The 13,427-nt window shown below is 41.2% G+C and overlaps 1 protein-coding gene across 2 annotated transcripts in view; it reads right to left on the bottom strand.

Moving 5' to 3' along the window:
- Nucleotides 1-4,098: 4,098 nt before the first annotated feature.
- LOC114660795 (GTPase HRas-like) overlaps nt 4,099-13,427 on the bottom strand; it is a 29,255-nt gene continuing 19,926 nt past the window's right edge. For both annotated transcript variants that reach the window (XM_028813699.2, XM_051934192.1), the window contains exons 3-5: nt 5,796-5,974; nt 4,971-5,130; nt 4,099-4,880 (exon numbers count right to left, since the gene is read on the bottom strand). In XM_028813699.2, coding sequence (XP_028669532.1) covers nt 4,770-4,880; nt 4,971-5,130; nt 5,796-5,974 — 450 coding nt within the window. In that variant the 3' untranslated portion in view covers nt 4,099-4,769. The remainder of the gene's footprint in view (nt 4,881-4,970; nt 5,131-5,795; nt 5,975-13,427) is intronic.

Below are 13,427 nucleotides of genomic sequence, written 5' to 3'. Positions count from 1 at the left end.
CACCTGGTGCCACACTCTAATCAGCTAATTAACTCAAAACACCTGCAAAAGCCTTTAAATGGTCTCTCATTCTAGTTCTGTAGGCTACACAATCATGGGGAAGACTGCTGACTTGACAGTTGTCCAAAAGACGACCATTGACACCTTGCACAAGGAGGGCAAGACACAAAAGGTCATTGCTAAAGAGGCTGGCTGTTCACAGAGCTCTGTGTCCAAGCACATTAATACAGAGGCAAAGGGAAGGACAAGATGTGGTAGAAAAAAGTGTACAAGCAATAGGGATAACCGCACCCAGGAGAGGATTGTGAAACAAAACCTATTCAAAAATGTAGGGGAGATTCACAAAGAGTGGACTGCAGCTGGAGTCAGTGCTTCAAGAACCACCACGCACAGACGTATGCAAGACATGTGTTTCAGCTGTCGCATTCCTTGTGTCAAGCCACTCTTGAACAAGAGACAGCGTCAGAAGCGTCTCGCCTGGGCTAAAGACAAAAAGGACTGGACTGCTGCTGAGTGGTCCAAAGTTATGTTCTCTGATGAAAGTAAATTTTGCATTTCCTTTGGAAATCAAGGTCCCAGAGTCTGGAGGAAGAGAGGAGAGGCACAGAATCCACGTTGCGTGAGGTCCAGTGTAAAGTTTCCACAGTCAGTGATGGTTTGGGGTGCCATGTCATCTGCTGGTGTTGGTCCATTGTGTTTTCTGAGGTCCAAGGTCAACTCAGCCATCTACCAGGAAGTTTTAGAGCACTTCATGCTGCTGACGAACTTTATGGAGATGCAGATTTCATTTTCCAACAGGACCTGGCACCTGCACACAGTGCCAAAGCTACCAGTACCTGGTTTAAGGACCATGGTATCCCTGTTCTTGACTGGCCAGCAAACTCGCCTCACCTTAACCCCATAGAAAATCTATGGAGTATTGTGAAGAGAAAGATGCAATACGCTAGACCCAACAATTCAGAAGAGCTGAAGGCCACTATCAGAGCAACATGGGCTCTAATAACACCTGAGCAGTGCCACAGACTGATCGACTCCATGCCACGCCACATTGCTGCAGTAATCCAGGCCAAAGGAGTGCCAACTAAATATTGAGTGTTGTACATGCTCATACTTTTCATGTTCATACCTTTCAGTTGGCCAACATTTCTAAAAATTCTTTTTTTGCATTGGTCTTAATTGATATTCTAATTTTCCGAGATACTGAATTTGGGACTTTCATTAGTTGTCAGTTATAATCAACATTAAAAGAAATAAACATTTGAAATACATCAGTCTGTGTGTAATGAATGAATCTAATATACAAGTTTCACTTTTTGAATGGAATTACTGAAATAAATCAACTTTGTCATGATATTCTAATTTATGACCAGCACCTGTAACTAACAATGCTAGTAATCCCAGAGTCTTATTCTCTACGATTGATCGTCTGCTAAATCCAGGCAATGCAAAGGAATGCCTCCAAAATACTTAAAGTAAAACCTGTGAGGTTATTGCTGTATTTTTCAATCAAAAAATTAACAATATTAGAAATATAGTATATCTCCCCAACACTGCGGTTCCTCATAAGCCCCCAGTATTCCGTTATAAACAAATTAAATTCTTTCACCAGGATAGATTTACATAAAATAATTTCTCAACTGAAACCCTCCACCTGCGTCCTTGACCCAATACCAACAAGTTTTTTCAAAGAAGTATCGGGCGTGCGAATTGATAATATTCATGACATTGTAAATTCGTTATTAGATACAGGGGTCTTCCCAGACTGTCTTAAGACTGCTGTAGTTAAACCCCTACTCAAGAAAAACCCTCTGCTTTTGAAAATTTTAGACCCATCTCTAACCTGCCTTTCTTAAGTAAAAATCTAGAGAAGGCAGTCATTATACAGTTAAATGAGCACCTTAATAAACATGCTATTCTTGATAAATTTCAGTCAGGTTTTAGAACAAATCACAGCACAGAAACTGCACTCGTTAAAGTAGTAAATGACCTGCTGGTACATGCAGACAGATGCCATTTATCTGTTCTCATCATCTTGGATCTGAGTGCCGCATTTGACACCATTGATCATAATATTCTTAGAAATCGCCTTAGTCAATGGGTGGGCCTCTCTGGCAGTGTCTTAAATTGGTTTGAATCCTACCTGGTGGGGAGAAAATTCTTCGTTAGTTGTGGTAATTACAACTCAAAGACACATGATATCCAATATGGTGTTCCACAAGGCTCTATCCTGGGTCCGCTGCTCTTCTCAATCTACTGTACATGCTTCCATTAGGTCAGATTATCTCCGGGCACAACGTGAGCTACCACAGCTATGCTGATCACACACAGCTGTATTTATCAATAGCACCTGATGACCCCCGACTCTGTTGTTTCACCAACACAATGTCTTGTATTTCTGAATGGATAAATAGTCATTTTCTCAAGCTAAATAAAGAGAAAACTGAAATTTTAGTGATTGGCAATAATGGATACAATGAGGTTTATTAGAAATAAACTCGATGCATTAGGATTAAAAGTCAAGACGGAGGTAAAAAAAAACGTAGGAGTAACTGTTGACTGTAACCTGAATTTTAGATCTCACATTCATCAGATCACTAGGACAGCATTTTTTCACTTAAGAAACATAGCAAAAGTTAGACCTCTAATATCACTGAAAGATGCTGAGAAATTAGTTCACACATTTGTTTTCAGTCGACTAGATTACTGTAACGCACTCCTCTCAGGACTACCCAAAAAAGACATAAATCGTTTACAACTAGTGCAGAATGCAGCTGCTAGAATCCTTACCAGGAAAAGAAAATCCAAACACATCTCTCCAGTTTTGATGTCACTACACTGGTTACCTGTGTCATTCAAAATTGACTTTAAAATTCTGTTTATGGTTTATAAAGCCTTAAATAATCTCGCCCCATCTTATATATCAGAATTTCGGACATATTCCAAATCTTAACCATAGATCCTCAAATGAGTGTCTCCTTAGAATTCCAAGAGCTAAACTTAAAAGAAGTGGTGAGGCGGCCTTCTGCAGTTATGCACCTAAAATCTGGAATAGTCTGCCAGTAGGAATTCACCAGGCTAATACAGTGGAGCACTTTAAAAAAACGCTGAAAACACATTAATTTAATCCGGATACTCTGTATATTCAATTCATTATAATAACTATTCATGGTGGCTGTAAAATCTGTACTAACCCCTACTCTCTCTTCTGTTTCTTTACCCGGTTTTTTGTGGTGGCAACCTGCGCCACCACCACCTAATCAAAGCATCATGATGTTCCAACATTGTTGGATTAAAAGCCAGAAGTCTGCATGACCATCATCATCAAGTCCTTCCATGAGAACCCTAAATACAAAGAAGACTGTTTATGTGAGGTAGAATGCCCAGAGAGGGCTGGGCGGTCTAATGGTCTTGAACACCTGCAGATTTTACCTTTTTCTTTCCAGCTGTCTGGAGTTTGTGTTTTTTCTGTCCTCCCTGGCAATCGGACCTTACTCTTACTCTGTGTTAATTAGTGTTGTCTTATTTTCTTAGTCTTTTATTTTTCTTCATCACGTAAAGCACTTTGAGCTACATTATTTGTATGAAAATGTGCTATATAAATAAATGTTGTTGTTGGATGAGTGATGAAATGTATCTCCCTCGGGGAAAAACAAAAACTGTCCAGATGAACAGAATCAACTTTCTAAAATTTCCTTACCTGGATTATTGAGCATGCATCGAGACAAAGGGCAAAATCTTCAGCTGTGAAGAAATGTGCTAGACGTCTCACCCTAAGTGCTCAGTGAACATGAGATGGGTTAGTCACATGCGCTTTCCTCATTTTAAGAAGTTAAATTTCCCGTTTCTGTATCAAGGGAAAGAATTTAACACAAGTCTGTCAGTTGTTACATTGATCCCAAAGTCACCCATCTAACTTAATAGTTGTAGAATATGGAAGACAGATTATCACCTGGCCTGAGACCCTGTTTTTTAGAAATACTAGAAATAATAAGATGAGATATAGTAATAATGCAGTGCAAATCAAGGTTGCATCATTATCCCATATAAGAGAATTTACAACATAATCTTTGTTACCAAGAAAATCCATACAAGTTAATATTTATTCCAAGGGAACTTTATTATTCACAGATTGCTCCACGTGGTTGATCCCTGCAGGTACACTGGGAGAAGCAGCCAAAGACAGTAGTTGCCTAGATAATTTTGGGTGGGGGAAGAGACCTGAACCCTGTTTTTCTGAAAGTTTATTAATAAAAACTATAGAATCAACAGATGCACAGTAGGTAGAAGAGGCACAGCATTTGAAAGAAATGAAATATATAGAGTGCATACAGCTTACACTCTTTTGCTGTGTTACAGGTTCTAGGAACAGTATAATTTTCCAATGAGGGAAAAAAAAACCCCCATTTGGGTAATCAGATGAGCTCTTCCAAAGAGAACAGGCCAACAGTCACACTCCCCTCACAAAGGTAGGGACACGGCTTTTTCACGTTTCCAATCGCAGTTGTGTGGCACTTCGTCTGGGTTCTGGCACCAAATTTACATGAATGTACTCCCACCCTCCTACCCAGCTTTTTCAGGGGCTGCTTATTACAAAAAAGGGCTATGGCCAAAAATAAAAGCAAGGGATAAGTCATTCACTTGTGCTGCCCAAGGTTGTGTTCATTGTTGTTCTCCAAAAAAAAAAATAAAAAAAGTTGGGGGGGAAACCCAACTCAAGCCCTTGACAGTCCAACCAGAGATCTGGGACAGCACTGCAGAAGGTCAGGGGATTATAAGATTGTGCACCTGCGCTTTGAGGTCTTTTTTTTCCCATTTCTGCTCACTTTCTCTTTGTGCTTTCGGATTTCCCGCACAAGAGTGTAAAAAGCATCTTCCACCCCCTAAAATGAGAATATTTTGAATTAGTGGCGAAAAAATGCCATAAAATACAACCAAGTGCCATACTTGCAGCATGCTGTTGCCTCACTCACCTGTCTTGTTTTAGCTGATGTCTCCACAAACGGAATACCATAGCTCTTTGCCAGCTCTTGTGCAGGTTTAGTCTCCACTGTTCGTGATGGCAAATCACACTTGTTACCAACAAGCACCATGGGAACATCATCTGAGTCTTTGACCCTGTTAATCTGCTCTCTGCAAAAGAAAAACACATGAAATGCACAATACATGTCCCATTTTTGTCAAATCACAATCTGTTTTCTGATTAGCAAATTTGGTAATACTTTTATCATTACCTCCACTATCTTCTTTATATGAAAATTTAATGACAAAAAAAAAAAAAAAGACTAAAATGTAATGAGATTAAAGTAATGTACAGTAACAATATTATCCTAGGCATAGTATCTTTGTATATTTTTAGTAGAGCAAAACAAAAGCCCCATTAAACAAGTATTTATGGATATAATCCACTACCTAATCATCAGACTATCTGGAACAGGCCCTCCAAGAATAAATCTGTCCATGTATGCCATAGCTTAATCGTAGTTTCCTCAGTGGTCCAGTGCTCAACAAAATGTTGTGACCATGTAATTAGGGGGTCAAAGTCTCCAATAAACCCCTGTCCTGTCTGAGCTGTGTCATCAGTACCACACACTAGTGTTTTACTTTCTTGGAAACACTGCCAAATATGAGCAAACAAAAATAAAACTGGTACAAGGCATGTACAAAATTTTCTTGTCAAAGTCTGGAAGAACCTAGGCAACCCAATTTACATAATGGAAAAAACTGCTCCAGTCGGGGAAACAACAGGATTTCTTACTTCTGCTCTCATCCAAAAAAAAACCCCTTGTGCCACTGACCTGTACAAGTGCACATCCTCAAAGGATTTGAGGTTGTTGATGGCAAAAACACAAAGGAAACCCTCGCCAGTCCGCATGTACTGATCTCTCATGGCGCTGTACTCTTCTTGACCAGCAGTGTCCAGAATGTCCAGGAGACACGTTTCCCCGTCTATCACAACCTGCTTCCTGTAAGAGTCCTGTTGGAAAATCCCAGAATGAATAGGAGAGAGGGAAAGAAAAAAAAAATAATAATGAAGAACAGCAGAGGATCATCAAGCTAAAGCCAACAATGACTGCCTGTGCTAAATGCTTGACAGCACACCCGCTTACACTGACCAGCCAGCGGTCGCAAGTAACAATTGTAATTTACTTTTTTGCATGAAATTCTGAATACCAGACTGCAGGTTTAACTGAGGGTTTCTTAAAACAGGACAGGAACTGGTGAGGAAAGTGTCCAAATCTGCAGTATGCCCAAATGCTAAAACTCATTTACTTAGTTATCATTTATTATATTTAAAATTCTATTAACTCTTTGAGGGCTGAATATTTTTTCCAAAAAAAAACTGCTAACAAAGCAGTGGTTTCACACGTAGATCAACTTCTAATGTCTGTTGCTGCATGCTGTGGCTGTTTTGACGCCTGTTTGTCGTCTCTGGCAGCTGCTCAGGGGTCAGCTCGACGGCCAGAAGGAATACCGTGGTGGTCCGGTTGCCTGACTATCTTCGTGTGGTGGTGGTGGAGGCAGTCACAGTGCGATGCAATCTGATTCATATCTCTTGTCATCGTAAGTGCCGGTATCCTCCTCGGCGAACGTTGCTGTAGGCATATAAGCTACGTGAACATGTTCAGCAGTACAATCCGCCGACGCTGGCACCTCACTTTCGTTTTCGATCTCCATCTCCACACCACCTGCATCAAAATCAGAGTCCGATTCAGCGATAACACAAAAAATGTCACCCGCCGAGTATTTTGCTTTGGTCTCTCGCCAGACGTCAATGCCATTTTAGAGGTCGTCTGCTCTTCGCTACTCATTCACGTGAAGGAAATCAAAGTCAAATCAAGCAAGCTAAATTTCCTTCTAGCAAAGAGAGTGAAATAGCTGATTACCATCCTCTACCCCTGAATTTGGACAAAAGTTGACGTTCGCCCTGAAAGAGTTAATGAAATCATGTAGTATTGTTATTGCCCTTTTATATTTTTCCTAAAGGCACAGTCACTACATATTGTACTGTGACAATTAAAATCGGATTTGATTTTAAAATTTTACAAAAAAAAAAATTCTCTATGTAAAGCTGTTGGCTTCTTTCCGCAGTCTGAATATGTCATGGTGCTCACACACTGGCCACTTTAAACTGGCCCAATGGTAAAAGGGTGCACATTGTCAAACTGGAGTTCCACCCAGGGTATGTCCAGGATGTTTTCAAATAGACATGCTGATTAGCACATGCAGTGACGCTATTAACCTATAAATAGTACAAATGAAAGCCTAATATTCATTCATAATATAATATAATATGAGAGGAGGGTCCGTCGGATAGTCAAGCCTCGGATTCAGGAGGAACAGTGTGGTTTTCGTCCTGGTCGCGGAACAGTGGACCAGCTCTATACCCTTAGCTGGGTCCTGGAGGGTGCATGGGAGTTTGCCCAACCAGTCTACATGTGTTTTGTGGACTTGGAAAAGGCATTCGACCGTGTCCCTCGGGGAATCCTGTGGGGGGTACTCCGAGAGTATGGGGTACCGGCCCCCTTGATAAGGGCTGTTCAGTCCCTGTACGATCGTTGCCAGAGCCTGGTCCGCATTGCCGGCAGTAAGTCGAACCCGTTTCCAGTGAGAGTTGGACTCCGCCAGGGCTGCCCTTTGTCACCGATTCTGTTCATAACTTTTATGGACAGAATTTCTAGGCGCAGCCAGGGCGTTGAGGGGGTCCGGTTTGGTGGGCTCAGGATTGGGTCACTGCTTTTTGCAGATGATGTTGTCCTGTTTGCTTCATCAGGCCGTGATCTTCAGCTCTCTCTGGATCGGTTCGCAGCCGAGTGTGAAGCGGCTGGGATGAGAATCAGCACCTCCAAATCCGAGACCATGGTCCTCAGCCGGAAAAGGGTGAAGTGCCCTCTCAGGGTTGGTAGCGAGATCCTGCCCCAAGTGGAGGAGTTCAAGTATCTCGGGGTCTTGTTCACGAGTGAGGGAAGAATGGAGCGTGAGATCGGCAGGCGGATCGGTGCGGCATCCGCAGTAATGCGGGCTCTGCATCGGTCTGTCGTGGTGAAAAAGGAGCTGAGCCGCAAGGCAAAGCTCTCAATTTACCAGTCCATCTATGTTCCTACCCTCACCTATGGTCATGAGCTATGGGTAGTGACTGAAAGAACGAGATCGCGAATACAAGCGGCTGAAATGAGTTTCCTCCGCAGGGTGTCTGGGCTTTCCCTTAAAGATAGGGTGAGAAGCTCAGTCATCCGGGAGGGGCTCAGAGTAGAGCCGCTGCTCCTCCGCATCGAGAGGAGTCAGATGAGGTGGCTCGGGCATCTGATCAGGATGCATCCTGGACGCCTCCCTGGTGAGGTGTTCCGGGCACGTCCAACTGGGAGGAGGCCCCGGGGAAGACCCAGGACACGCTGGAGGGACTATGTCTCCCGGCTGGCCTGGGAACGCCTCGGGATTCTCCCGGAAGAGCTAGAAGTGGCCGGGGAGAGGGAAGTCTGGGCATCTCTGCTCAAGCTGCTACCCCCGCGACCCGACCTCGGATAAGATGGATGGATGGATAATACGGCAACTTAATACAAAGGCAGTTTATTACAAGACAGTGTACAGTGAAGAGGAACAAGATCGGTCTGCTTAGCATGCAATAGAACTTTCTCTAGATTCTTGAAAGGGTCTGAAGTCTGAGCACACACTAGGTGGCAGTATTGTGGGTTCCAGGCAAAATGAAAGGCTACATGTTAATGGGGTCTACAGGGCATTGGTCCACATGTGAAAAGAAAAGCTTTGACTGTGTCCACTTCCAAGCCAATTAGATTCTCAAGTAGTGATTATTGATTGGAGATTCCCCATTATATATATTATATATATATATATATATATATATATATATATATATATGCTGAGTAACGCTAATTTAGGTACTACAAAAAAAGGACCTATTATTCACGTACTAGTATGTAACAAGACTTTAATAAACACTTCTTTGGGCCTTCATAGCACTCACAAAGCATCAGTAAAGTGTCTATTCATCTCTGCAATGTGACCTATTAAAAACTTTATTTTGGAGTGGTGTGATATGGCTTAACTGAGACATTTGTTATGATATTAACATATTTACTATAAGACGTGTGAACCCTTCACATTGGCAAGTAATTTGACCATCATGTTGATATGCCACACTGCACAGAGATGAATAACCTGTCTACTGATGTTTTATAAGTGATAATGAAGACCAAAAGAAGCCTTTGTTAAGGTCGAGTTACATAACAGTGAATGAGTATTGCATGCTTCTTGCAGTACCTAAGCTAAAGTGTTACCCATACTTGTGCCAGTCGATAAACAGCAGCAACAGCATGAAATATGTTGCTCCATGTACTTCATGAGTTAACATCCAAGTGCTGTGCAGTCTTGTCGTAAGCCATTCAGCCTTTGCACCGTTTCTTGGAGTTCAATACCCTGGGCCCAGCTGTCCTGGTTGTAGTCACGACTCTTATTCTGTCCCCAACGGCACTGATGTGCGCCTGGTGTCTACAGCTGCTCAGGCATCCCAGCACTACAACTTGAAGTCAAGTGATTGTTGTTTCCGCCAGTGGTTTTATCCACCACCCAGCTCAAGGTAAATGATCTATTTTTTTTATTTTTTTTTTTTTTTTTTATTTTATTTATTTATTTTTTTTTTTTTACAGAGCTTCCCCCCCCTCCAAAAAATACACAAAATATGTTCATTTTCTAATCCTATTTGAATTTGTGTCATTCTGCCAAATCGTAAATGAACCTAATTATATGTTAAATCTGATTATTAGTTGTGGTGTTGATGTTCAAACCTTAATATTTCTTGTCTGAAACAAAACACTCGGCTACATTTGATCTGCTCCAGATCTCTCACTTAAATTAAAACATTACATCAAAATTCAGTGACATGGTGAGGAGCTCAAGTTTTACACTTGAAAATACACGAGTCACTGAAACTGGCTTTTGATACAAGAGTTCTTCTGAATAAAAATCACAGTGGTTTAAAACTAAAGCACAAGCTCTGGATGTGAGCACAGGAGTGGAAAGTAAATGAAACAGCATGGACTTGCAGCACAAACATTTAAAAGAGCGCTCTTTGTCTGGACTGCTGTGATTATTTCAGCATTCCAGATTAAAAGTGAAAATACAAACAACTTAGTGGATCAGCTACAGAGGTACACCTGTCAAAAAAGAAATTCAAAGCAGCATGTAAAAGTCCCTCATGTGGTGATGTGACAAGCCAAGACAATGCAGACAGCCCTGATTTGCACCTCTAAAAGCCTGTAGTGATGGTAGCCAAGAAAAAATAAAATGCATATCAAGGTTACTAAAATGACGGAAGAAGTCACCCTGTTCAAAAGAAGACCAGATGACAAATAACACATAATGGAAAGATTAGCATAAATGTGTTGTAATCATTCACAATTAATATAAACATGTTGTTGCATGGTGGAAATGTCATCTTAAACAGATCTAAGACAAAGTACTAAGCACGGAGCCTCGCTGCAGCCAAAGACCTCTGGCTGATGTCCATCAAGATAATAACAGCTCCTCTCGCCGATGTCAGGGAATCACCACCCAAGGCTAGCGTTACTCTGCACATTTTGTCCAATGATTTTCAGTCAGTCTTCATGAACTTAGAGTCTGCCATTCGTGTGCCATCACCTCCAACTCAGTTAGACCAACAGTTTTGATTCTGTCTCACGTGTGTGCGAGAGTCGACAACGAATGAGAGCTCACTCAGAAGTGCAATGCATACAAGGACAAGAAAGAGAACCAGAGTTTTGGACAATGCAAGAAGAGTCCTGTGTCTCATGTTTGTTGTACCACAACAGAATGGAAAGAGACTGAGACTGAACTCAACATGGGATTCATCCACAAGGTCAAAATGTGGCAAACACAATACTTGTACTTTGGAAATCTGAGGGAATTATGTAATCTGTTAACCACCTGTGATTCCTACTCAACTTTTAGGTGTTATGTGTGACATGGTCTCCTACTCGTTGTGTAGTACAATACCAGTCTTGGATCCAGAGCACACAAGAGAAGAGAAAAAGAACCATGCTGCTTGGTACTGCTGGAGGCTGCCATCTCCCGTGATTGTTGAATATCCTTTGGAAATGTATCCTTAAAAATGTAGAAGTTTTTAGCACTATTAAATTATATGTAATCTGTACTGCTTAACACTTATTAGGACCACAGTTAAAGGATTACTTCCCCCAAAAATGATTTTTAAATGTTACTTAGCACATTTCTTCTGCAGTGATGCCCAATATTTGGGCCCTTCTCCATCATTGCTCCATCCTGGGTACAGTGAGAGGCACACATGCAGTGAGTCAGGCAATGGCGCCTGAGACGTGTGTCTGCCTGCATGAGCGTAGGCATGTCTTGGTGGAGTGAAGACAACACAGAGGGTGTTATCGCTAGTTAATGGGTGGACAGCTTTTAGGAAAAATAGGAAGGAGGAGGCCACTGCTGGTACTTATAGCCGACCAAAATCTAAAGAACATGTTACAGGAAAATAAACATTCCTGATGAAAAAGTAGCCAGTTTAAATACTACTGGTTAAAAATATATATATATATGAATTTTAATAATTTTTATAAATTTATAAAAGCGTGCATGTAACGATTCTAAAGTTCAATTTCATTATTTCCTAAAAGATCCCGTGAATGATTTATGAAACGTCCATGTCCCCAAAGCGTTCTAACTCTCCATCTGTTTATAAATAACAAATCTTAAAATTTATTCATTGGAGTGCAAGCACATTATCTCAGCGCAAAGCATGTCCTCTAATAATCCTTATACGATATGTTAGAATCTCATTTTTCTTCCTCTTCTTCTTTTCCCACTTCTATGTGGGCTCAATGTCCTTGATCAACAGCTCAGTCCTGCACCTCCCAAACAAACCCATTTCCTTTATCCACCTCTGCTTTGGCCTCCCTCGCTTTCTCTTCTCCTGTACTTCCATTCCCATCACTCATCTGTCCATATATTCCTCGTCTCTCCTCATAAGATGTTCGTACCACTTCAACCTACTTTCCTGTACTCTCTCAATTGTCTCTCCCACTTTTGTTGTGCCTTTGATTGTCTCATTTCTTATGCTGTCCTTTTTTGTAACTCCAAACATCCACCTCAACATTTTCATTATTACCACATCTAACTTCTTTTCCTGTGCTCCCTTTACTGGCAAATCTCCATACAGCACTGCTGGTAATGAGACTGTCCTAAAAACCTTTAACCTTTGCTTTAATTCTTCAAGCATACAATACTCCTGATACCTTCTTCCAGGAGTTCTATCCACACAGCACTCTTAGGAGTTATCTCTGCATCTACCTGTAATTATCCATCTTGGGCTATCACTGATCCTAGATATTTAAATGTATCCACTGTTTTCAATAGCTGTCCCTGCAGGCTAACGTCGGAATCCTGATCATCATAAAACCTGATATATTTTGTCTATTTATCTTCAATCCTCGATCTTTCAAAGCCCTTCTCCATTCTTTGAACTTCCTCTTTTTTGGTGATACACATCACAGCATCATCAGCAAAAAGCATGCACCGGGGTGATTGGACTTTTATCCCACGACTCAACACATCCATAACCAGATCAAAGAGCTAAAGACTAATAGAAGACCCCTGCTGCTGACGTCACTGTAACCCCAACACTGTTTTTAACCAGAGTCTTCACATCCTCATATATATCTTGGAAAATCCTCACATACTTCTCTAGTACTTCTTGATGTGGCACTCCATCATAAGCCTTCTCCAAATCAATAAACACCATATGTAAACCTTCCTGTTTTTCTCTGTCTCAAAGCAAAGACTAAATCAGTTATTCCACTCCCTGGCATAAAACCAAATGGCACCTCCACCATTGGTGGTCTCTTCCCAAAACCTTCACTCTATAACTCCTAAATTTTCATTATGTGTGACATCAGCTTTCTCTCTCTATAGTTTCCACAATCCCGAATATTGCCCTTTGTCTTATAAATGGGTACAAATCACACTGTTCCTCCACTCCACTGGTATTCTATCCTGTTCATAGATCTTGTGCATTGCAGTAGATCCCTAAACACATTTACTCCCACTTCTCCTGAACTCTTCCACACTTCCACTGGTATTTCATCCAGTCCTGTTGACTTTCCATTTTTCATTCTTTTCATTGTCTTTTTTATTTCTTGCTCCTTATTCTTGTTACTAGCCCTTCATTTGGTACTCCATCCCCAAATGCTACCCTTTGAAAAGCTGTTGAATAAAGAAAATCCAAGTACCTCTTGCCCTTGATCCTATCGTGATCACTCAAGACCCCACCTTGCTCATCTTTCATCTGCTTTATCGGACTAAAATCCTTTCCTGCCTTGTTCCTAGCCTTCACTATTATAAAAATCCTTCTCTCTCCCTCTTTTTTCTCTTTGTATATTAGAATATAATGCTAT

This window comes from Erpetoichthys calabaricus, chromosome 11, assembly GCF_900747795.2.
Source record: "Erpetoichthys calabaricus chromosome 11, fErpCal1.3, whole genome shotgun sequence".
NCBI lineage: Eukaryota > Metazoa > Chordata > Cladistia > Polypteriformes > Polypteridae > Erpetoichthys > Erpetoichthys calabaricus.
The sequence above is the reverse complement of the archived record's forward strand: the minus strand, read 5'-3'. Positions and strand labels throughout refer to the sequence as shown.